Source organism: Choloepus didactylus, chromosome 21 (genome assembly GCF_015220235.1).
Source record: "Choloepus didactylus isolate mChoDid1 chromosome 21, mChoDid1.pri, whole genome shotgun sequence".
NCBI lineage: Eukaryota > Metazoa > Chordata > Mammalia > Pilosa > Megalonychidae > Choloepus > Choloepus didactylus.
Genome location: NC_051327.1, coordinates 48,147,117 through 48,173,597, shown reverse-complemented (window position 1 = coordinate 48,173,597; position 26,481 = coordinate 48,147,117). Strand labels below are relative to the sequence as shown.

The window sequence follows — 26,481 nt, the reverse complement described above, 5'->3', positions numbered from 1 at the left end:
TTTTCACTCTAATTATTATTCTTGTTATTTTTGTGTGTGTGCTAATGAAGGTGTCAGGGATTGATTTAGGTGATGAATGTACAACTATGTAATGGTACTGTAAACAATCGAAAGTACAATTTGTTTTGTATGACTGCGTGGTATGTGAATATATCTCAATAAAATGATTAAAAAAAAAATGCTACAGATGAACATCACATTATGCAGCAAGCATTAGCAATGAACTAAACTCACAGGCATCAGCTTAGAGAGACCTTAAAAAGACAGTGTTAAATACAAAGCAAAACAGAATTACAGTATTAACACAACATTTATATATGTTAAAATACATGCATACAAAACAGTAAGGTTTTAGAAGAACAAGTCACCAAAAAAAAAGGTATGCATCGAACACAAAACAGCTGTTCATTGCAGGGAAGGGGAAATACGGGGAGAAAGGGAGGGAAAGGAAATAAATTTTAAAATAAGGAGAGACCTCTCATAAACCAACAGGAGTAGGATTAAGTTAACTACCTGCACTTGTGGTTAAAAAAAAAAACAAAAAACCAACAATCCAAGCAATACTATAAAGTAGAAGGTCTCAAAAGTTTGGTCTGGGGACTCCTAAGGGTCGCCAAGGCTTTTTTAAAGGATCCACAAGTTCAGAACTATTTTCAAAAGAATATGAAGATGTTACAGTTGACCAAGATGGCAGTATAAGATGCTCCAGGGTGGTATTCCCCCATAGAACCTTTGAACAACTAGCAAAAACTGGCAGAAAAAACTCCAAAAACACTTAAAGGGTTACAGTTGTAACCAAGAAGTTAGGAATTAAGTGATGATTATGATTACTGAATCATTATATAGATATTCCTTTTTTACTTTCTGGTATATTAGAGTAGACAGAGGGAAATACCTGAAATCTCTGAACTGTAATCCAGCTGCCCTGACCTCTGATTATGACTGTAAAGCCCTTATCTTGTGCCTTTGTGACTGTAAAAATCTGGTACTCCCTTTTTACTTTAGAAACTTGTAATCACAAGGACAAACCCCTTATGCTAATGGAGGAACTTGAATCAGCTCAGAACTATTGACTTGGTTCTAATACAGTTCCACTCCTTTACATTTGTAAATTGTTTCTGCCAGTACTTGCTATGATAATAACCTCATCTCCCCTCCTTTTGTTACTGGACCAAGGTGGTGGATTCTTTTGCCCAATGTGCCCAAATGACCAATTCCTGAGACACTAGGGTTTCAAAGAGAGAAAGAGTTTCATTGCTAGGTGTGAAGCAGAAGAATAGATGGCCTATTGGTCCAAAATCTGTCTCCCTAACCTGCAGTAATTACGATAGTTCTATAGCATCAAAAGATGGGCAAGTTTTAGAAAGAGTACAATGGCTCCAGATGAAGTAATTAGAGGTGATCTAATTATTGAGCATGTGCAGACTGATTACATGCTTAGTCACAGAACATCTGTAAGAAAATGGCGGCCTTAATATGATGATGGGCATGATTTTTAGTATAATAATGCAGTATAGATGACTTGTAATTTAAAGTCTAAGCTACTGCGCACATCAGGCAGGCCATTTTGGTTAGATCCAGCTTCAGTTATAAAGATAACTTTGGACTTGGGATGGGTTAGTTCTGGGCTAACCCAAGACCCTTCATTAATAAACATTAGGGGCTGTCTTTAGTGATCATAAGACTCTGAAGTTGAAAAACTGGATAAATGAGTACAAGTGAAGCTTAGTCACTAGGTTTTTATAATCACAAGGGTACAAGATAAAGGCTATACAATCATTATCAGAGATTAAGGCAACTGGATTACAATTCAGGTTTCAGGTATTTCCCTCTGTCTACTCTAATACACCAGAAAATAAAAAGGAACATCTATATAATGATTCAGTAATCAGAATCAGTCCTGAAATCCTAATTTCTCAGTTACACTTTCTGCTTAAACTTGCTACTGAAACAGTAATGACTCTATCTTCCTGTGTCTGAGTCCATAAAAACCTTGAACTCCTCAGACTCGGGAGAGACAGATTTATGGGCCAATAGGCCATCTAACTCCTGCTTTGTGCCTAGCAATAACACTTTCTCTCTTTAAAACCTCAGTGTCTCAGGAATTGATCATTTGAGCGCATCGGGAAGAGAACTCACTGCTTTTCATCAGTATCATAGTAACTGGGTGAGTCCAAATCAAGAAAAAACAGCTTTAAAAATGGTAAGAGATCAAGATATTTAAAAAGCAAGCTCCTTTTTTATTTTTTGTATTTTCAAAGTAATATACATTCATGATATATTCAAGCTATTAAAAAGACTAAATAAACTTAAAATAAAAAAATTAAAACAATGGTAGGAAAAACTCATGGTGTCCTTGTTAGCCCCTTCCCCATCCCTCCCCAGTGGTGTGGAGCCAGCCTGCACTCCCATTTTGGGTCCCTGGACCTGTTCCAGAGGGATCAGAGTAACCCCTATATGCATACTGCCTGTATAACAATGCCAATCAGCCTGAAAGACTGAACCAGGAAATTCATCTCTGACCTGCCCTCCCAGAACTTACCCTGTAGGCAGAAGCAGATTACAGATAGCTAAACAGCAGAAAATACATTTAAGTCAAAGCCTCCTCCAGGGGCAAAGGATTACCTGCTTTAAGTCATACAGTACAGCACATAGGAGGGTGAGAAAGTCTATTTCATAGGTAGTTGAGGGGACATTCAGATTCCTGTAAACAGAAGACTACCTAAGGCCACCAGCAAGCAAAAGCCCAGGAAAAGACAAGGCTCAGAAAAGATTTTTGCCTCAGGCTGGTCTTCTTGATAGGAGGGGTAAACCCTGAAAGAGAGCACCAACCAAGGCACAGCAAATTTGCAAACACTGTGAAAGGTGTTTTCTGCATCACTTTGTTCTTGTTAGCTCCAAGCACTCAAGGAAATCTCTGTCAAATGAATACAAATTTAAGGAACAAACAGCTCAGGGACTAAATTCCAGAGTTAACACTTTAGAACATTAAAAGTACAAGACAGGAGAAAGAAGATGGCGGCATAGAGAGGACTGGAAGTTAGTTAGTCCCCCTGGAACAACTAATAAACAGCCAGGAACAACTAGAAAATAATCTAGAATAACTGCAGGGGGACAAACATGACCATCCACTCATCATACACCAACCTAAATTGGGAGGAATGCCTGATATCACAGCATAAAATCTGTAAGTAAAAACTGCAGATCCAAGCCAGAAGCCCCCTCCCCCCATGGCCAGAACTGCAAAGCCTCCTGGTGCTACAGAGCAGAACTCTTCCAAACTGCCAAGCCTCCCTGGGCTAGAGAGCGGCACTCTCCCAGCAAGCAAATATAGCTCAATTGAGCTCCAACGAGGATTTTAATTAGCACACGTGAACAGCTCAATACAAGCTATGAATCCCCAACAAGCAAACAGAGGCTTTTGGTAACAACTGATCTTGGAGAGCTGGGGGACCTCTCTGGGAGGGAGGCAGAGCCCCAAGGACAGGGTGCTGTCTCTGCCCAGTGGGTGAAACTGAGGGGGTCCACAGACGGACCCTGAAGGGGGTCTTTCTGTCCCTTTTTCAGCTCAGTGGAGAAAGCCTCAGCCATTTTCAATTCCCAGAGCTCAGACCCAGACAAGGGTGGATACTGCAGTCAGAGAAAATTCAAATGCAAATGACGTCTCCCCAGGAGTTGTACCTTCCCTAAGAGGAAAGAGGTGGTGCCAAGCTCTACTACCCGCCTTCCATTCAAACCAGACCCCAGAGCCTGGGGGAAAACAGCCACAGGCCACACCTCCTTACACCAGTCTGGAGCTACAGGCTGACAGGCACCACCTGCTGGGCAGAAAAGCACAGTGACTCAACGCCTCACAGGGTGCATCAATCTTCTAAGACACCCTCAGGGAGACCTGAAACTATTGTCTTCTTCCAAGACCCAAGCCCATTCTGGTATAGGAAAACCTGATTGGGGTAACCAAGGAGGCCAGATGCCTAGACAACAGAAAACTACAACCTACACTAGAGGGGTGAAGTTATGGCCCAGTCAAAGGAATAAACTTACGCTTCAACTGAGATACAGGAATTGAAATAACTAGTGCTGGATCAATTCAGAAAGTTTAGGGATATGGCAAAAGAGATGAAGTGTATAATGAAAACACTGGACGTACATAAGGTAGAAATCAAAAGTTTGAAAAAACAACTGACAGAATCTGTGGAAATGAAAGGCACAACGCATGAGATGAAAGACACAACACATGAGCTGGAAGACACAATGGAGACATACAACAGCAGATCTCAAGAGGCAGAAGAAAACACTTAGGAACTGGAGAACAAGGCACTTGAAAGCCTACACACAAAAGAACAGATAGAGAAAAGTGGAAAAATATGAGCAACGTCTCCGGGAACTTAAGGACAAAACAAAAGGCAGGAATGTATGTGTCATTGGTGTCCCAGAAGGAGACGAGAAGGGAAAAGGGGCAGAAGCAATAATAGAGGAAATAATCAATGAAAATTTTCCATCTCTTATGAAAGACATAAAATTACGGATCCAAAAAACGCAGCACACCCAAAGCAGAATAGATACGAATAGGCCTATGCCAAGACACTTAATAATCAGATTATCAAACATTAAAGATAAAAAGAGAATCCTGAAAGCAGCAAGAGAAAAGCAATCCATCACATACAAAGGAAGCTTGATAAGACTATGTGCGGTTTTCTCAACAGAAACCATGGAGGCAAGAAGGAAGTGGGGTGATATATTTAAGATACTTAAAGAGAAAAACCACCAACCAAGAATCCTATATTCAGCAAAACTGTCCTTCAAATATGAGGGAGAGCTTAAAATATTGTCTCAGACAAACAGACAATGACAGAGTTTATGAACAAGATACCTGCTCTACAGGAAACACTAAAGGGAGTACTACAGACAGGAAGGAAAAGACAGGAGTAAGAGGTTTGGAACACAATTTTGGGAGATAGTAGCACAGCAATGTAAGTACACTGAACAAAGATGACTATGAGTATGGTTGAAAGAGGAAGGTTAGAAGCACATGGAACACCAGAAGGAAAGAGGAAAGATAAACACTGTGACTGTATAACTCAGTGAAACCTAGGGTGTTCAACGATTGTGATAAAAGGTGCAAATATGTTTTTACATGAGGTAGAACAAATGAATGCCAACATTTCAAGGTGTTAAAAATGGGGTGGGATTGGGGGAAAAATACAATCAATGCAAACTAGAGACTACAGTTAACAGAAACATTGTATTATGCTTCCTTTAATATAACATATGCAATATACCAAAGCTAAATGCATACGGGGGTAGAGGGGAAAATAGGGGAAGGGTATGGGACGCTTGGCATTGGTGGTGATGTCTGACTTTTTATTCTACTTTAGTTTAATGCTATCCTTCCTTTTGTTGCTTCCTAGCTATCATGTTTTGCTCTGTTTTTTTCTTTTTTTTTTTCTTTTTCTCCTCTCTTTCTTTTTTGCTTTCTCTCCTGTCTCTCTACCTCTTTGACCCTCCTCCTCCCTTGTGGAAGAAATGGACATATCCTTATACAGATAGTGGCAATGGTGGCTGTGCTGGTTTGGATGTATTGTATCCCCCAAAACGCCATTATCTTTGACGCAGTCTTGTGTGGGGAAGAAACGTACTGGTGCTGATTGGGCTGGAGACTTTTGATTGGATGTTTCCACAGAGATGTATCACTCAACTGTGGGCGAGATCTTTCATTAGATAACTTCCATGGAGGTGTGGCCCCACCCATTCAGCAGGGGCCTTAATTTACTGGAGCACTATATAAGCTCAGACAGAAGGAGCAAGCTTGCTACAGCCAAGAGGGACACTTTGAAGAATGCACAGGAGCTGAGAGAGGAGCTTCAGCTTACAGAGGCATTTTGGAGACGGCCTTTGAAACCAGACTTTTGCTCCAGAGAAGCTAAGAGAGGACAAATGCCCAAAGAGCAACTAAGAGTGATATTTTGGAGAGAAGCTGAAGCCTAGAGAGGAATGTCCTGGGAGAAAGCCATTTTGAAACCAGAACTCCAGACCAGACGCCAGCCACGTGCCTTCCCAGCTAACAGAGGTTTTCTAGACATCATTGGCCATCCTCCAGTGAAGGTACTCGATTGTTGATGCGTTACCCTGGAAACTTTATGGCCATAAGACTATAATTGTGTAACCAAATAAACCCCCTTTTATAAAAGCCGATCCATTTCTGGTGTTTTGCATTCCGGCAGCATTAGCAAACTAGAACAGTAGGCATTAACACAAGAATTGAGGGGGGGAAAAAGGCATAAGATTCGCAAAGACCAAATAGCAAAATGGCAGAAGAAAGTCCTGCATTATCAGTAGTCACATTAAACATAAATGGATTAAACTCTCCAGTCAAAAGGCAGAGATTAAAAAGCGTGACCCAACTATATGTTGTTTAAAAGAGACTCACCATATGAAACCACTGCCCTCCCCTCTACGTGGGATCAGACACCCAGGGGAATGAATCTCCCTGGCAACGTGGAATATGACTCCCGGGGAGGAATGTAGACCTGGCATCATGGGACGGAGAACATCTTCTTGACCAAAAGGGGGATGTGAAAGGAAATGAAATAAGCTTCAGTGGCAGAGAGATTCCAAAAGGAGCTGAGAGCTCACTCTGGTGGGCATTCTTACACACACTTTAGACAACCCTTTTTAGGTTCTAATGAATTGGGGTAGCTGGTGGTGGATACCTGAAACTATCAAACTACAACCCAGAACCCATGAATCTCGAAGACAATTGTATAAAAATGTAGCTTATGAGGGGTGACAATGGGATTGGGAAAGCCATAAGGACCACACTCCACTTTGTCTAGTTTATGGATGGATGAGTAGAAAAACAGGGGAAGGAAACAAACAAACAAACAAACAGACAGACAAAGGTACCCAGTGTTCTTTTTTACCTCAATTGCTCTTTTTCACTTTAATTATTATTCTTGTTATTTTTGTGTGTGTGCTAATGAAGGTGTCAGGGATTGATTTAGGTGATGAATGTACAACTATGTAATGGTACTGTGAACAATCGAATGTACGATTTGTCTTGTATGACTGCGTGGTATGTGAATATATATCAATAAAATGAAGATTTAAAAAAAAAAAGAGAGAGACTCACCATAGATTGAAGACACAGAGGGCGAAAATGAAAGGATGGAAAAATATATATACCATGCAAATAATAACCAAAAGAGAGCTGGGGTAGCTATACTAACATCAGATAAAATAGACTTCAAGTCAAAAACTTTTAAGAGGGACAAAGAAGGGATAAAGGGGTCAATTCAACAAGACATAACAATTATAAATACATATGTACCTCACAGCAGAGCCCCAAGATATATAAAGCAAATATTGACAGATTTGAAGGGAGAAATAGACTATTCTACATTAATAGGAGACTTTAATACACCACTTTCAATAATGGATAGGAAAGCATCAGAATATATTCTTCTCTAGTGTACAAGGATCATTCTCTAGGATAGATAGTACTTTAGGTCACAAAATAAGTCAAAAAAATCCAAAAATTCAGAAATCATGCAATGTACCTTCTTATATCTCGATGGAATGACGCTAGAATTCATCAGCAAAGGGAGAACTGACAAATTCACAAATTAAGCAAGGCCTTCTTAAACAATCGATGGGTCTGTTCCAAATTAGTTAAGCTGGATTTTAAATTTGGGTCTGGATGGGGTTCAGGTGAGACACGATGGGATTCTGAGGCCATAATGCATGACAGAAGATAGCTGTTATTTAGAGGTCCTAGAGAGAGGGGGGTGCTGTGAGGGGTCAACAGGCAACTCAACTGGCCTGGGTGGCTCAACCAAAATGTGAGGAGCACACAAGAAGAGCAAGGAGGACCCATGGGCTTGTAACTTTATTGGAGTCCAGTAGAGAGACTGTGGATTTCCCATGTGGGTCAAGGATCGACTAGTTTAAAGCAAGCACACGCAAAAAGGGAAAGGGCCTGGGGGTCAGCAGCAGTGGGGATGGTTATTATTTGGGACAAGCTATGGGTTTTTAGTGAGATATGTGAGTGGTGTGGGTGGTGGCCACAGATACAGGTCTAGAGTAGTTTATGCTCAGGGCTGGATAAACACCTATTAACAAGGCCAAAAGTCACTGTTGAGGCAAGCAGCTTAGCCAAAGTAAAATGGATGCCAATGCAGCACACACAAAAATTTGCTAGTTATAACAGGGTCAAAGAGGAAATCACAAGGAAAATTAGGAAATATCTTGAGACAAATGAAAATGAAAATATAACATACTAAAACTTATGGGATCCAGCAAAGGCAATGCTGAAAGGGAAATTCATAGCTCTAAATGCTTACATGTAAAAAGATCTCAAATCAGAGACCTAAACTCACAACTGGAGGAACCAAAAAACGAAGGGCAAATTATCCCCAAAGTAAGCAAGGAAATAAAGATTAGAGCAGAGATAAAAGCAAGAATGACGAAAAAACAACACAAATAACTAAAATCAGAAATGAAAGATGGTTCATTAGTACCAACCACATAAAAATAAAAAGGACTATAATAAGAGGAACCATCAACTACTGTATGCCAACAAATTAGATAACCTAGATGAAATGAACAAATTCCTAGAAGGATAAAAACTACCCACACTGACTGGAGAAAACAAATATCTCAACAGACAATAACAAGAGATTAAATCAGTCATCAAAAACCTCACAACAAAGAAAAGCCCAGGACCAGGTAGCTTCACTGGTGAATTTTAGCAAACATTCCAAGAAGAATTAACATCAAAACTGCTCAAAAGCTTCTAAAAAATTAAGAAGGGAATACACCCTAATTCATTCTATGGGGCTAACATCACCCCAATTACAAAACAAGATAAAAATACCACTGGAAAGGAAAATTACGACCAATATCCCTTATGAATATAATGCAAAAATTCTCAACTAAATACTAGCAAATTGCATCCAACTGCACATTAAAAAGAGTTATAGTCCATGATCAAGTGAACTTGTCCCAGGTATACAAGGGTGATTCAACATAAGAAAATCAATTAATGTAATATACCACATTAACAGAACAAAAGGAAAAAAAAAAAAGATCTCTATTAATGCAGAAAAGGTATCTGACAAAATTCTTTTTCTCAATAAAGACACTTAGAAAACTAGGAGCAACAGGAAATTTCCTCAACATGATAAAGGGCATACACAAAAAGCCCACAACTAACATCATACTCTATAGTGAAAGACTGGAAGCTTTCCCTCTACAGGAACAAGACAAGGATGTCCACTATCACCATTGCCATGCAACCCTGTAGTGGAAGTTCTAGCCAGAGCAATCAAGCAAGAAAAAGAAATAAAAGGCATCCAAATTGGAAAAGAAGTAAAACTTGCCCTATGTGCAAGTGACATGATCCTATAAAGAGAAAATCCTGAAATATCTACAACAAAGCTATTAGAGCTAATAAAAGAATTCAGCAAAGTGGTGAGGTACAAGAGCAACATGTAAAAAGCAGTAGTATATCTATACACTAGTTATGAACCATCTGAAAAACTTACATTTAAAATTCTAAATTCTAAAATACTCGAATATTTAGGAATAAAGTTAATCAAGGATGTAAAGGAATTATATGCAGAAAACACCACCACAGGGCTAAAAGAAATCAAAGACAACTTATAAAAATGGAAGGACATTCCATGTTCATGGATTAAAATGTTAGGATATCAATTCCACCCAAAGCAAATTACAGATTAAACACAATCCCAATCTAAATGCCAAAAACCTTCTTTACAGAAATGGAAAAGCCAATCATCAAATTTATTTGGAATGGTAAGGGGCCCCAAATAGCCAAAACCATCTTTAAAAGGAAGAGTAAAGTTGGAGAACTCACGCTTCCTGGTTTTAGAACTATTACAAAGCCAAAGTACTCAAAACAGCATGGTACTGGCACAGAACAGACATATAGACCAAAGGAATAGAATTCAGAGTTCAGAAATAAAACCTTACATTCATGGCCAACTGATTTTTGACAAGGGTGCCAAGTTCACTCAATTTGGGAAAGAACAGTCTCTTGAGGTAATCAAGGAAACCAGATGCCTAGACAACAAAAAATTATGAATCACACTAGGAAAAACGAAGATATGGCCCAGTCAAAGGAACAAACTGACACTTCAAAGGAGATACGGGAGTTGAAACAACTAATTAAAATCTTCAAACAAATATGCTAAATCAATTCAAAAATCAAATCAATAAGTTGAGGGAAGATATGGCAAAACAGATGAAGAATATAAAGAAGACACTGGGCAAACATAAGAAACTCAAAAGTTTGAAAAAAACAATTGGAAGAACTTACAGGAATGAAAGTCACAATACAAGAGATGGAAAACACAATGGAAACATACAACAGCAGATTTTTAAGAGGCAGAAGAAAGGATTCATGAACTGGAGAACAGGACATCTGAAATCCTACACACAAAAGAGGGAAAAGAATGGAAAAATATGAGCAGGGTCTCAGGGAACTGAATGACAACACAAAGGACACGAATATACATGTCATAGGTGTCCCAGAAGGAGAAGAGAAGGGAAAAGGGGCAGAAAGAATAATGGAGGAAATAATCACTCAAAATTTCCCATCTGTTATGAAAGACATAAAGCTATAGATCCAAGAAGCGCAGAATACCCCAAACAGAATAGATCCAAGTAGACCAACTCCAAGACACTTAATAATCAGATTACCAAATATCAAAGACAAAGAGAGAATTCTGAAAGCAGCAAGAGAAAAGTGATCCATCACATACAAAGGAAGCTCAATAAAACTACGTGCCGATTTCTCAGTAGAAACCATGGAGGCGAGAAGGGCAATGGTATGATATGTCTAAGATACTGAAAGAGAAAAACTGCTAACCAAGCTAACCAAGAATCCTGTATCTGGCAAAACTGTCCTTCAAAAATGAGGGAGAATTTAAAATATTTTCAGACAAACAGACCCTGAGAGAGTTTGTGAACAAAATACCTGCTCTACAAGAAATAGTAAAGGGAGCACTATAGACAGATAGGAAAAGACAGGAGAGAGGTTTGGAGAAGAGTGTTGAAATGAAGACTATTAGTAAGGGTAAAAAGAGAGGGGGAAAAATAAAAATAAAATAAAATATGACATAAAATTCAAAAGACAAAATGGTGGATGGTAGACACTATGTTGAGTGAAATTAGACAGAAACAAAAAGAAGGATACTGTATGGTCTCACTAATATGGACTAACATTGATGAGCAAAATTTTAGAGTTGAGAACATAGGTTATCAGGAGATAGAAAGAGGTTAGAAATCGGGCATTTGGTGCTGAAGAAGCAAAGAAGGTTAAACAGGACTGATTATATAGGTCCAGAAATGGAATGGATACCATCATACTGTGTGACGGTAACACAATATTTTAAGTACTCTGAACAAAGATGAGCCTCAGTACGGTTGAAAGAGAAAGGCTGAGGGCATCTATGACAACAGAAGGAAAGATAGAAGATAAAGAATGGGATTGTATAACTTGGCGAAACCTAGAGTGGTCAATGATGGTGATTAAATGTACAAATATAAGAATATTTTTAAATGAGGGAAAACAAATGAATGTCAACATTACAAGGTGCTGAAAACTGGATGGTATAGGGGAAAAAATACTATCAATGCAAATTAGAGTCTATACTTAACAGTAACATTGAAAGATGCTTCCATTAATTGTAACAAAGGCAATATACCAAAGTTAAATGTCTTTAAGGGGATATAAGGGATTCTTGGTGGTGGTGATGTTGTCTGACCTTTTCATTGAATCTTATTTTTATTTTTCTTCTATCTTTTGTATTTTTATTCTTCATTTTTTTTCCTCCTTTTCCTCTTTCTTTGGAGAAGAGATAGAAACGTCCTCATATACATTGTGGTGGTGAAAGCATAATTATGTGATTATACTGGGAATCAATGGTCATTTATTTAGGGTGGATTGCATGGCGTGTGAATAAAATTGTTAAAAAAATAAGCAGAGGGATACAAGTGCTGGAGAAAATATGGAGAGACGAATGTACCTATTCCCTGTTAGCAGGGAGGTAGAATGGCACAGCACAGCTGGAGGGCAGTGGGGTGGCTCCACAGGAAACTAACTATGGGGTTGCCATATGGTCCTGCAACCCCATTATTGGGTATAGACTTGGAAGCACTGAGAGCAGGGACATGAGTGGACACTGTACAATGGTGTTTATGGCAGCCTTATTTACGATACACAATGGAGGGAGGTGGCCTAAGGTTACATCAACTGATAAACAGAATAACTGTGGTGTATACATTCAATGGAATATTGAGCGGTGGCAAGAAGAAATGAAGTTGCGAGGCATACACCTAGGTGAATGGACCTTGAGTACAGTATGTTGAGTAAAATTAGCCAGAATTGAAAAGACAAACATTATAACACCTCACTAATATGAACTAACTATAATGTGCAAACTCTGAGAAATGAATCTGAAAGCACAGGTTATCAAGGGAAGGCTTATGGTAAAGGTTCCCAGATTGTAAGCTCTTACATCAGTCACATCTATTCATGAGTTGCAACAGTTATCTCTAAATTCTGATATGATGAGCTGGTCAGTCCCCGTAACTTTCGGTATCTATGGGATATGTGAGACTCAGAGCCAGAGTTCAGCAGCTATGAATGTCAGCATTACCCCATACAGCAAATGTTAGAGAGGCTGAAAAAGAGATCAGACTTCAATTAGAGATATGAAAGAAACGGACATGATTAGAACTAAGGCAAACTAGACTAAAGGGTAAAGGATGATATTGGCTATGTTTTAAAACCTCAACTTCTGTGTGAGACCGAAGGAAGAGATGTTTATTTGGTGCAAAATCTATACTTTCTGTAGCACGCTATATAATTTTACTTGTATGGTCAGTTTATTCAAACACCATAATTAGATGGAACATTGAATAGGGGGTGAGATCTGGTTGGTTTGTACAGATTAGTGTGAAACCTGATACATCCCAAAGTAAACTGGGCACAGAATAAGGAGTATCTGCAGGGCCCCCTTGAGGGCCTGGGGAAAAATGTGGAAACATTAAACTTCCCCACCTAAGGAATTCCTGATCTTCTCACAAGCATCGGGGATTACCATTGTAGTAGGCCAAGTCCACAAGCTTGGGGCTTGCCCTTATGAAGCTTACTACTGCAAAGGAGAGGCTAAGCCTACTTATGATGGGACCTAAAGGTCACCCCCAGAGAACCTCTTTTGTTGCTCAGATGTGGCCTGTCTCTCTCTAAGCCCACTCGGGAGGTAAACTCACTGCCCCCCACCACCATGTGGTACATGACTCCCAAGGATAAGCCTGGACCCAGCATCGTGGGATTGACTTACTGAACGAAAGGGGAAAGAAAATCAAACAAAATGGTTTCAGTGGCTGAGAGATTTCAAATGAAGTCACGAGGTCATTCTGGAGGTTATTCTTATGCATTATATAGATATCCCTTTTCAGTTTTTAGTGTACTAGAGACTAGTACACTAGTGAAATAGTCTCTACACTAGTAGAGACTAGAGACTAGTGAAATAAGCCAGAATTGAAAAGACAAACATTATAACACCTCACTAATATGGACTAACTATAATGTGCAAACTCTGAGAAATGAATCTGAAAGCACAGGTTATCAAGGGAAGGCTTATAGTACAGGTTCCCAGATTGTAAGCTTTTAACAGCAGTTACATCTATTCATGAGTTGCAACAGTTATCTCTAAATTCTGAGATGATGAGCTGGAAGGAAATATCTGAAACTGCCCAAGTGCAATCCAGTATCCAGTATCCTTGATCTTTGAAGACGATAGTATATCTATATAGCTTATACAGTGTGACTGTGTAATTGTGAAAACCTTGTGGGTCATACTCCCTTTACCCGGTGTATGGACAAATGAGTAAAAAAAAAAAAGGGGGGGGGGACAAAAACTAAAATAATAATAGGGGGGAATAAGGAGTATGAGATGTTTTGAGTGTTCTTTTTTACTTTTATTTTTATTCTTCTTTATGGAAGTAATGAAAATGTTCAAAAAATTGATTATGGTTATAAATGCCAAAGTATGTGATGATACCGTGAACAACTGATGGTACACTTTGGATGACCGCATGTTATGTGAATATATTGCAATAAAATTGCATTTGAAAAAAAAAAATGAACCAAAGACTTGAACAGACATTTCATCAAATATGATATACAAATGGCCAAAAAGGATATGACAATGCTCAACATCAGTAGCTTTTAGGGAAATACAAATCAAAACCACAATAAGATATCATTTCACACTCATTAGAATGGCTACTATTTTAAACAATGGAAAATTACAAGTGTTGGAAAGGATGCAGAGAAATAGGAACACTCATTCATTGTTGAATGCAAAATGGTGAAGCCACTGTGAAAGACAGTTTGGCATTTCCTCAGGAAGTTAAGTACAGAATTATCATATAACCCAGAAATCTCATTTCTATGTATAGAACCAAAAGATTTGAAAGCTGGGATTTGAACAGATATTTCCATACCAATGTACACAAGTGCCAAAAAACAGAAGCAACCTAAGTGTCCTTCAACCAATGAATGGATAAATAAAATATTTAAATGGGGAAAAATAGTGAGGAGAGGATGTATAGTCATAGGAACACCCGTTCATTCTTGGTGGGGATATAAAATGGTGCAGCTGCTGAGGAAAACAGTTTGGCAGTTCCTCAGAAAGTTTTATATAGAATTACCATATGACCTGGCAATCCCACTTCTTGACATACACCCAAAAGAACTAAAAGCAGGGACTCAAAGAGATAATTGCACACACACACGTTCATAGCAGCATTATGAAGAAAAGCCAAAAGTAGAAGCAGCCCAAGTGCCCATCAACTGATGAAATGGATAAACAAAATGTGGTTTATGCAAAAAAAAAAAAACAAAACAAAACAAAACAAAAAACAGTGGAATATTACTCTGCCATAAAAAGGAATGAAGTTTTGATACATGTGATAATATGCATGAACAGTGAAGATATCATTTTGAGTGAAATAAGCCAAACCCAAAGGGACAAATATTGTATGAACTCACTGATACAAAATAATATTAAGCAAATTCACAGAGTCAGCAACTTGAAAACAGGTTATCATGGGCCATGGTGGGGGTAGGAAATGGGGAGTTAATGTTTAATTGGTACAGAATTTCTGTTTGGGGTGATACAAAAGTCATGATTAATGGACGGTGGTGACGGTAGCACAACATTGTGAATTTAATTAATACCAATGAATTATGTATGAGAATGTAGTTAAATGAAGAAATTTTAGCTTGTGTGTATATAGATACATGCTACTGGAATTAAAAAAAAAGCAAAAACAAAAAAACCAACCATAGGGTACACTAACGTAAACTATGGACTATAAACAATAGTACAATTGTAATAATATTCTCTCATAAGCTGTAACAAAGTTACCATAGTAATGCAAAATGTTAATAATAAAGAAAACTGTGAGTGAGGAGACATAGGAGCCCTGTATTTTCTGCATGATTTTTCTGTAAATGTACCTCTCTAATAAAAAAAATTATAAAATAAAAAAATGAGAAGACTAACATCTTTACCTTTCTCACTGTCATTATCTCACAAGCATACAGTGGCATACACAGCAAGTAGAGAGACTACACTACATGTAACACTGCAAAAGAGACTGCAGAAGCAGATAAAAGAATCTGCCTACTTTTCATGAAGTCACACATTAAAGAGATTTGCAAAAATGTAAACCAATGCCACTCTTCTCAGTACATTTTTTGTTTGTTTTAGAAAATTATTTTTCATTAAAATATATTATCTATGCTAATATGTGATGGCTTATTTTAATTTCTAAATGAATTAATAAATATTTTTAAATCTTCTCAGTTTTAATATCAACAGACATAACCCACATAAACAAAAGCCCTTTAGGAACCTCAATAATTTTTTAAAGCAATAAAGGGATTCCAAGACCAAAACTTTGAGAACTGCTGGGCTACTCAAGGTGTGTGTTTTGTGGACCTACACCATCAGCATAATCTGTAAGCTTGTCCGAAATGCACATTACCAGATTCCACACCATACCTACTGCAGAACCTCGGGATGGGGTTCAGGAATCTGTGTTTTTACAAGCCCTCCAGCTGATTCTTGTGCTTTATTTCTGAGAAGCACTGGGCTAAAGTAAATCATGCAAAATGAAATGGAAAAAAAAACAAAAAATGATTTTAGAGAAGACAAGAGAAGAAAAATATTCAAAACAAAATAAAGAAAACTTCCCTGAAATAAAGATGTGACTTCACAAGATGAAAGGGCATATTGTACCCCAAGGAAAAATGGTAAGAGTGATCAATACAAAGAACTTTAGAAATAAAGAAAGAATCTAGACAGAAAAATCATGTATACAAAGGAGAAAACTTATGCCTAATTCATATTTCTCCACAGTAACATTCAAACCACAAGACAGCAGTACAGTGCCTACAGGTTCTGGGGAAACTATGACTTAGCCCTAAGTTATCCTCTGAGTAATAAAGCAGATGACATTTTCTCAAATATGCAAAAACTCAGATAATATATTACCTACAAATTCTTCTTAGAGAGGATGCTGTCAATGAAACCGGATAGAGATAAATCAACATGAATAATTAAGTGGGGGCGGGATTAAGGAATGGAGAACTGTGGCAAAAGGATTGGTATAAGCATTGAATTAAATACAGAATCAAGATTAAACAAATGTAGGAATTACAGAAAGACGTGCTTGCTTAATTTTCTCATCTTTCACAAGTAAGAAGTATCAAAAGACATGGTCTAAAACTAAAATACGTAATAAGAAATTGTTTTCATAATCTTTTTTTCTTGACCTTAGAGATATCTTTTAGGAACTAATATCCCTTACAGAAAATGCAGATCAAGATCAGCAATTCCTTTAGTTTAATACCATCTATTAAATTCAAATATAACTAAAAATTTGTTGTTTCTATTAAAAAAGAAAATACATGAGGCCATTTTGTCTTTTTATCTAATCTAATCTATCCTGTCTGTATCTGCATTGTATAGAGAGAAGTCTAGAATGATCACCAAATGTTACCTGATTTTATTTCAGTATGCAGATTCCGCCCCCCACCCCTTTTTTTTGTACTTTGGCAGCTTCTTTTCAAACATTTTGATCTCAGAACCTCTTTCCACTCTTAAAAAGTATTGAGTATTGAGGACCCCAAAGAGCTTTTATTTATGTGGATTATTTCTATTGATATTTGCCCACATTAGAAATCAAAGCTGAGAAAATTTTTAAATATTTATTAATTCATTTCTAATAAACTGATTACATATTACCATAAAAAACATTTTTAAATTAAAAAATATATATATACCCTCATAAAATTAGTGAGAACAGCACCTTTTACATTTTTTATGTAAAAAAATTTAAATACATCTTTAATGTCTGACTTAAAAGAAGATAGCTAGATTCTCATATCTGCTTCTGCATTCAATCTGTTGCAATACGTTGTTTTCATTGAAGTACATGAAGAAAATCAAGCTTCACACATGCAACTGGAAAACGGAGAAATGTTTTAACGGCCTTTTCAGATAAACTGTGGCTATTCCTTGATATTATATTAAAATTTGACTAGTAATTTCTTAAAGGTTAACTTCAATGTGGGACCCGAAACCATGTTTATAAACTCAGGAGAGGATAAGAGCAAAAATGACAAGCAATGTCTTAGCATATTTATGAATACATATCTGACTTTTGGGACCCCCTGCCCAGATCTGAGAACCACTGTCTTATACTAATGTTAGATGAATATGAACAAGTCAGTTAATCTTTTCTCACCTCAATTTCCTAGGCTATTAAAATGAGGATTTTGTGATTTATTAGCAAGAGGTTTAATTTCCATTATTAAAAGAAGGTTAAAAATTTGCCCTATTCTATGGCTCAGAAGAGTTTTTCTAGAATGGAATTGCTAAGGGAGAAAAAAAAGCAAAACATCAATGAAAATGATAACAATAGCCACCATTTGCTATCTGCTTAGCATTGCACTAAGCACCTTACATGCATATTCTCTTTTAATGCTCACAACTAAAAGTTAGGTATTATTATCCACATTTACAGACTGTTAAAAGAGTTAAGGCACAGACAGAATAAGTGTTTCTCAAAGGCCCTCAGCTAAGAAGAAGTAGAGCTGAACTGAAACCAAGGTCTGGCCCCAAAGCCTATGCTCCTTTCCAGAAGACAAGTCAACAGAAAAGATTATGTAGCCAGGAAAAGCAATAAATAAAAAAGGCAATATTCATTCAAATGTAGAAAAATATGCATGATCTAAAGTCACGTGGAAACAAGCAGAATGTCCACGGTGGGTATACACCATGACTGCAACTACAGAAAGATAGATGGATGGGTGCACATGGACAAAGACTGACCAGGATTATGCAAAGGTAAAAACGGTTTAGGGAGATATGACGACCTGTGTTTTGTTTTTTTTTTCCCCTAAAAAAGAAAAAAAAAAAAACCAAACTTTTCATGTTGTTTTTCAATAAAAATTATTTTATTCAAATTTAAATATTTTAAGATATTTTTGATTATGGGAAAGTTTTTCAAAAATATATTTTAATCAAAGTGAAAGGAACTGCCACAGAATACAGTGAACTGCAGCATTTCTAATACAAACTTAAGAGAGCTTTAACAAGTTATCTATATAACAGGGTACCTTGTTTATAAAAGCTGGGAAGTGACTTTATCTTCCCTGAATTGGGCCAGTATGTGCCAGTGCTCAAAGAAGTGTGTGGATTCTGGTATTATCTACTGACTTAGTAGCAACCCAGATATGATTAAAACACTTTGTAATGGGGCTTTCATGCAAAGACCACCTCAGCTTTTTTTTTTTTAATTTTCATTCTTTAAATGATTGAAATCTCATATGTTTTCTATTAAGCTCTGTGTTTACTAACTCAGGGTTTCTCAGTCTCAGCACTACTGACATTTTGGGCTGCATAATTCTTTGTTATGTACAATAGGCTGCCCTGTGCAGCAAAAGACGTTGAGCAGCATCCCTGGCCTCTACCCACTAGATGCCAATAGTAATCCCTGAGTTGTGTTAACCAAAACATATCTCCAGGCCTTGTAAAATGTACCCTGGGAGACAAAATTATCCTGGTTGAGAACCAATGATCTAACAGTACCCTTGGTTAGTAAAATGGGGGGGGGAGGGGAACAGTCTCTATTCAGAGAGCCCTCGGGAGAAGGAAATGAGATCACAAGACTTGTGAGTGACCTTCACAAGTCCCACCTTGCTATAAGTAGGCTTATAAGGGACCATGTGAAAAGATTTGCAAGTGCACAAAGGTAAACAATTTGGAAAGAGCTTGGGATAAAGTAGGAAGGTATAAATTCGTCAATTCTAGCTCTCTAATACATGCTCACCTTGAAAACTTTTCATCACCCCACTGTGTAAACAGATCTTTATATTTGAAACTATATACCATGTAGATGAGAAAGACGTCTGTAATTTTTACTGCAGAGCAAACAAAGCTATCTCAGGACTGCAATATTTACATAATTTTGTTCACTTTTTTCCGTCTGCCCAAACAAAAAAAAGTGAGGGGCAGAGGACAATAACTAAGGAAGAGAGTTGCAGCTCTACACACGCAGCAGGAAGGAACAGACAAAATGTGCAGAGGGTGGTAACCACATCTTCCCTTATATCATCCAAAGGATATAGCTATTCTCCTTTCATAGCCAAAGAGGCGTTCAGAGAAGGTATGGAGGATCCTCTCAAGTTAGAAGCAGGCCTCTAAACCAGGGGAAGGAAGAGGCACGCACAAGTGGGCAATGACCAAGAAAGCAAAGTCAGGACAGATGGGGAGTGAGGGGTTCAAGTCCCTACTCCACCATTTATTGGCAATGTGACCTTAGGGAGCTAGTCTCCATAAGCCAGTTTCCTCATTTGTAAATGAGAGATGAAACCATCATCTATTTCACCAGATTTTGGTCTAGAAGAGGTGAGTAATCACTATTGCAGAGAGCTTAGGAGATGAGGCAACAATTTGGGGAAATATTCTGAGAAATAAAACACATACACCCCTTCAAACCATTTCCTACAGCAGTTTTTGTGAGGACCAGTCCCTGGGCCTTGTTCCTTGAAAGAGATCAGAAGAAAACAATATTAAAAGAAACTGCGTAAGAAAGAACACCAAAATCCCAAGGGTGCTACACCTGCCAGGGAGCGTCACAAGAAGCCCAGGCAGGGAGAGCCCAGAAGGGAACGAATGTTAATAGGGTGTTTGGGAACAATTCTGTTTATTCACTCGACCCTAAAGTTTCTCAGAATGAATTTCCTCTAGAAAACTGAGCTTACGGTCAAGAAACCTAATAAATTCTCTGCTTAACTTGGTGTCTTAAAGAGTGCACAAAGGCAGTTGAGCAAAAGCAGCAAAATATATGTTGATTAACTCATCAAAACTATCCAAATAATGAACAAGAGCTGATGACTTCACTTGGCAATTGTCATAAAGAGAAAGAAAAAAAAAGCATAACAAATGAATACGCAATATCTTCCTTTTTTTTTTTTTTTCAAAGGGGAAGTATATCAGCTTAAAGTTTAACTTCCCAGGTCCACATAGTCTCAATTTATTAATGATTTTCCTCAAATACTAAAATTCAAGATTTCAAATATTCTTAATAGATTCTAAGAGGCAATTCTCAAGATGTAAGCAGCATGTTTTGGATTTTATTTGCATGGAAATGTCCAGTTAGCTCATACATTATTTTCCCTAACCTCATAAATAAAAGCTAGGCAACAAATAAAAGAGGTGAAACATATGGTGTGTATTATCTGACTCCCTCTGGCTGGCCCCCAAAGTATAAATTGAGTTGAGAAAATATACCTGAATGAAGCCAACTAAAACACATAGTTCTTGGTACTAGAAAATGATCTCAAAAAATAAGTTTTACTGGAGTAAATGGCTGCTGCTAACTTAAACTGGATGCTAAGCTAATATTCAAGTTATATAATGTAAAAACAAATCTAATTCAAAAGAACTACTCTTTCCTTGGGTTAATGGAGAAAGATGTAGAAATATTTTTCATTAGCCACATCATACTTTACAGTAGAGGAAGAAGCATGTGCCAATTTACAGGATGTACTCTACATGAAATGTATTTGTGACCATTTAGTGTAAACAGAAGCATTTAGAAACTAAGAGTTCCTGCTCAGACACAATTTCCTCTTTCCATCCCTCCTTGAAAGTAGTCATTTTAAATAAACTGCATTCTGACTTTTGAAACAGAAATTAAGATGTTGTGATCAATAACTAGCAACCTGTACAGTACTGACTAACCATCACAAATGCCCAAACATTACCAAGTTATTCTTCACTGATACAAATTCAATGCTGACTAAATATAAATGATACATCTGTTACTCAATTCATGATTGAAAAACAATCTGACTGCATACTGGTCCCCATCTGTGCTGGCCAACATGACTTCTCCCTGCATCAGGTGGGGAAGAAAGCACCCTGCATTTAGATGTTCTCTTCTTCAGGCTGCCGTTCACCTCTTGCAGCCCCTGCAGAGCCGCAAGCTCACAGGCTCGTATCAACTTCAGCAAAAGAAATGCAGCCATGAATTTTGAGAAAAAGAGAAAAATCAGGGCAACAAACCAGGAGGAATGCACTTGGAAGCTGAAGGGAATGAGGGGGGAGGGAGGAGGGGGGAGGAGATAGAAGATCAAAGATGCCATCTTCATAATGGACAAGGAAGGAGCAAAAATGTGCTGAGCACGTTATATGAGAAAGCATAATTACTTATGAGGAATTAAGAAGGCTAGAACTCAGAGAACATGAGGAAGAGGCCAAAAATAGATTAAGGAGGAATCATCTGTATCTGGCCCAGATAAGCTGTTACTACCCTGCTGAGACCCCCAATTGCATTTAAGAAGAGAAGCCCCACATGTGGCAGCAGACCATACCACTTTCTCCTGAGGTCGGGGATGGCGGTGGAGTGGCAGCGGTTACACTGTGCTTGTCCCAGACAGTCTCCAAGATACCTACCAAAAAGAAGAAACTGGGTTTAAGAGAAAAATAAACTCCAGCATATGAAAATCAGATTTAGAAAAAAATGTTTACTAGTACCTTTAACCAAATATCAGTATTTAAACATCCCTCTCTCATCCAAACGGCCCCTTCTAGTTAATGACTGTGTCTACTTCACTTCCCAGCTATCTTAGAGACAGTACTGTCCCCACTCAAGATCTCTACTGCCTAACCTCAACCTTGCAATGTGGCTTCTCTTCCCCTATTTCCATCAACAGTGTTCTTTGCCAGGGTCACCTGGTTGCTGAGTCTATTCAGCAGCCACTTTGATCCTGATTCTCCTTTGCCACTTTGTGGCACTCCAGGCTACTGCCTAAAGCCCATAACACCACTCTTTCCTGGTTTTTCTCCTGTTTCTTTGCACTTGATTCGGTCTCTTTCACCTTATGCTTATCACTTAAATGCACATCTCCCCCAGGTTCCCACATTGGCCTTCCTGTCCTCTCATTTCACTGTTTTCTGGGATGACTATCTATTGCTGTGGCTTCAACAAAACATATTCTGAAGTCTCACATCTCTCTCTCAGCCCAAACTCATCTTGCCCATGTATCCCAAGCTCTGTGTCATATGTCAGAGATTTACAAACAAGCCAAGGCATTCATAGACCTGCGTATCACTGCTTCGTGGACATCCCCACTTAGTGTCCTAAACTCAACTTACCTTCCCCCACAAACCTGCCACTACCTCTCCTACGTTTCTCATTCAGTAAATGGCACCACCCTACCAATCTCAGCATCTGGCCTCTGCTCACCCTCTCCCAGACTTCAGCCCACCCCACACACAAGGCTTCATCACACTGAACTGTTTGCTGTTCCTGGAACATGTGTCCTTCTCTTTCACAACCTCTAACCTGCTCTCCTCCTGGCTAATCACAAATTGACCTTTCCACCAGACTAACTGCTGCTTGTCTGTCCACGAGGATTTCATTCAGCTGTCACCTCCTCCATGAAGTCTTCTATCCTCAGTTTTGCCTATACCTAGAACATATCTCTATTATGACACTTAAAATACTATATTTTAACTATCTGTTTACTTGTCTATCTCCCCTGCTAGACTGTAAATGACTAAATGGCAGGGACTGTGTTTTATTACTCTTTGTATCCCCAGTAGAGAACCTGGCACATAAAATGCTCATAAAACTTTCTGAAGATACCTTGTTCTCAAAATATTTAATATTAAAATATATATGAAACAGAAGGTAGATTACAGGTTGTCAGGGGCTGGGGAAGAGGGGAGAATGAGAAGTGACTGCTAAAGGGTAAAGGGTTTCTTTAGAGGTGATGAAATGGTTCTGGAATTAGATAGTAGTGATAGTTGCAAAACCTTGTGCATCTACTAAAAACCACTGAAATGAACACTTTTAAATAGTGAATTTTATGTATGTGAATGTCTCAAGGTTTTATATATTTAAAATGCTGCTGGGCACAGCAGGACATAGAGGTATAAGACATGGTCCTGAACTCGAGAAACTTAACATCTAGTTGAGGGTGTCAATAAAAGTGCTTTGAAGAAATGAATGCTAAAGTTTGGGTTTCCCCCTGTAGATCTGGAGGATGCTGAAGGAAAATCACAAGTTCACTTTTGAACATTCTTTCAACCAAATAATTTTAAATGCCCACTATATGACATACACTGAACTGAATGTACAAAAGAAAAAATTTGTTAGACATCCAAGAAGAAACACTGGGTAGGGGAGCTAGAGGAAAAAAAGCACTTCCTTTCAGCACAACATTCCCTGAGGTAGCAAGGGTAGGCTCCCAGCACCACCCTGCCCAGTATGGGCACCTCCTACACGGGAGCCTCCCGGGCCAGCAAGTTCTAGTGGCAGTGTGGCAGTCGTGGCCTCATGACTCCAGTTCCCTCACTCTCACCCCATCTTTCTGTCCATTTTGTGGTTTGCTTTCAGTCTGTTCTTACCCTTCACCCATTGTCATGAGGCTCTAAGAAAACAGAATAGATTTAAGTAGGAAAATACTCCATACTACTACAACCTAGTACCCGGGGCTGCCTCCACACCTTGTCTCACTCCCCTCCTCAGAAACTGAAATCTTCTCAGCTGCCTCCACCTCCAACTTTTCCTAATCTTAAATTCAAATTATTTTAAATACAGTGCTTGCCACTCGCCTTACTTAGAATGCAGTAACGGGTATTTCAGTCACATTCCTATTATCATTGATATAACAAGGACCAATTAATACTATGAAAGAAGTTACAAAAATGTTTTGAGGTCTACAGTGTGCTAAACACAGAGCCCAGTGCTGAGAGCACAGCACCAAGCAACTGCTCACCTGTTAGCAGCCCGAGCACTACCTGCACCTGGTCCAGCAGCAGCTTCCGCAGCTCCTCCTTCCGAGCCACACTGAGGTCCTCCCGGGGACAAGCCAGCTCTTCCGAAGTGGTCTTCAGCATGATCAGCCCGAGGGGGGTTGTCACAGGGGACTGGATCAACTGCCAGGAAAAAGTGAGTTCTGAACAGATCTGGCTAATAAGATACAAGGAAGACTGAGTAGCAGTAAACCTGTGAAGTACCTCCATGTGCTTAATTACATAACAGGCCACATAAATCAATGCTTTAGAAAAATGGCATTTATGTGGCTATTTTAACAACTCAAAATATTTTCCCATCTTATTTTAAGAACAAAATTCTAATACCATGAACTTAAAAAGAGCAAGATAACAAAGTTCTTTAACACCTATTTTGGCAATTTTAATACACATCCAAATTCCCAACAGAGGTTCAGTTAACTTGCATAGGTTAACACATTAGTGATTAAAATATATATAAATCAATTCATGGTATCTTTTTAATTTTACTCAGGTTTTAATCAACTTTACATTTCTAAACATTGCACACTTCAAAAAAGTTCTCAGGATTCAAAACATAAAAGAGCAGAAACATGCATACATGTCATTAACCTGTGACTAGTTATGATTTTGCAAATACCCCACATAGCAAATTAACTTACTTTTTCTATCACCTGCTATATCCTCTGTACCATACTGAGGTGGTTTCGTTAAACGAGAGAAACAAGCAGTACACTTTCAATAGCCTAACTCTACTTACATCTCTCTAGTTAATTTCACAAAATTCAAAGCATTATTATTACATTTCTTTTTTAGCTCCAGAAGTAGTAAAAATATAAGTGAGTTGTCAACAATTTAAGGAGTACTTGACCTTTTTCTTTAATAACTAACTTTAAATGGAGTTCACTTCCTGACACAAGCAAGTTTTTAATTTACTCAAGCTTTAAGGTAGAGGAGGGCACCCAGGAACTGTACCTGTATAAACCATAAATTCTCCACTTCAAGGAATACATGGCACCTACAAGCAAGGATGCACAGTTGTTGAGAGAGAGAAGCTAAGAAAGACAGAAGCCCGTAGATATTTTGGAGAAAGCCATTTTGAAACCAGAATCCAGGAGCAAAGGACCAGGAGATGCCAACCACATGCTTTCCCAGCTGACAGAGGTGTTCCAGACCCATCAGCCTTTCTTCAGTAAAGGTATCCTTTTCTTCATGCCTTAGTTTGGACACTTTTATGGCCTTAAAACTGTAAATTTGTAACCTAATAAATCCCCTCTATAAAAGCCATTTTGCCATTTTGCATAACAGCAGCTTTAGCAAGCCACAACAATCCTCCACAAGTTCTCCCTTCATTTTTTACAAGTCCAGACTATTTTTAACACCTGCTTATATCCAGATAATGTCCCGCAACCTCTAAAAATTTTTCTTTACATAAAAAAAAGTAGCATTGTAAACATCTCTTTCCATTCAGAGACCTCTGGCTTATCAATCTGTTTTGCAAAAGATTACGTTACTTCTACCTTTTCATTTATTTCTCCTCTACCTCTTTTGTCTCTATTTTTCCCCCAAGCCTTCATTCTTATTCTCTTGGCTGAGAATGCTTATTATTGCAAAATGGAATATATTCCTGTAGATATGAATGCTTCTGAGCTCCCTAGCAGTAAAAAGTTCCTCCAACATAGGAAAAAAAATAAAAATGTATCTTAAAGTTCTCCTTTCTCTTGTCATTTGGGGAAAAGGGAAAAGGTCAGGCAACAAGGTGGCTGAAAGGAAAGTTATTCTTTACTTGAGAGAACAGCCTGATTTAAAAAAAAAAAAAAAAGTGTAATTTTTCTTCTCACTAGCTTTGTGTCCAGGAAGCTTTTTATTAAAATGGTGATTCCTTTTACTGTCTGCACATATCTTATTTAGGGTCTTAACACAGGTAATCTCTACAATTTATTTTAACAGACCATAATAAGTACCTTCAGATTGAAGATCAAGTTCAGGTTTTTAGGGTGTGTTTCTGAAAAGGTTCAATAATTTTTTTATTACATCACCCAATCAGAGAAGAAATAGCAATTCTTTT

The 26,481-nt window shown here is 38.1% G+C and overlaps 1 protein-coding gene across 4 annotated transcripts in view; it reads right to left on the bottom strand.

Moving 5' to 3' along the window:
• The window catches only part of XPO6 (exportin 6), a 131,602-nt gene that overhangs the window by 63,025 nt on the left and 42,096 nt on the right, over positions 1 to 26,481 (bottom strand). For all 4 annotated transcript variants that reach the window (XM_037814490.1, XM_037814491.1, XM_037814492.1 and 1 more), the window contains 2 exons: positions 24,398 to 24,557; positions 21,986 to 22,063 (listed from right to left, as the gene is read on the bottom strand). In XM_037814490.1, the coding sequence (XP_037670418.1) occupies positions 21,986 to 22,063; positions 24,398 to 24,557 (238 nt within the window). The remainder of the gene's footprint in view (positions 1 to 21,985; positions 22,064 to 24,397; positions 24,558 to 26,481) is intronic.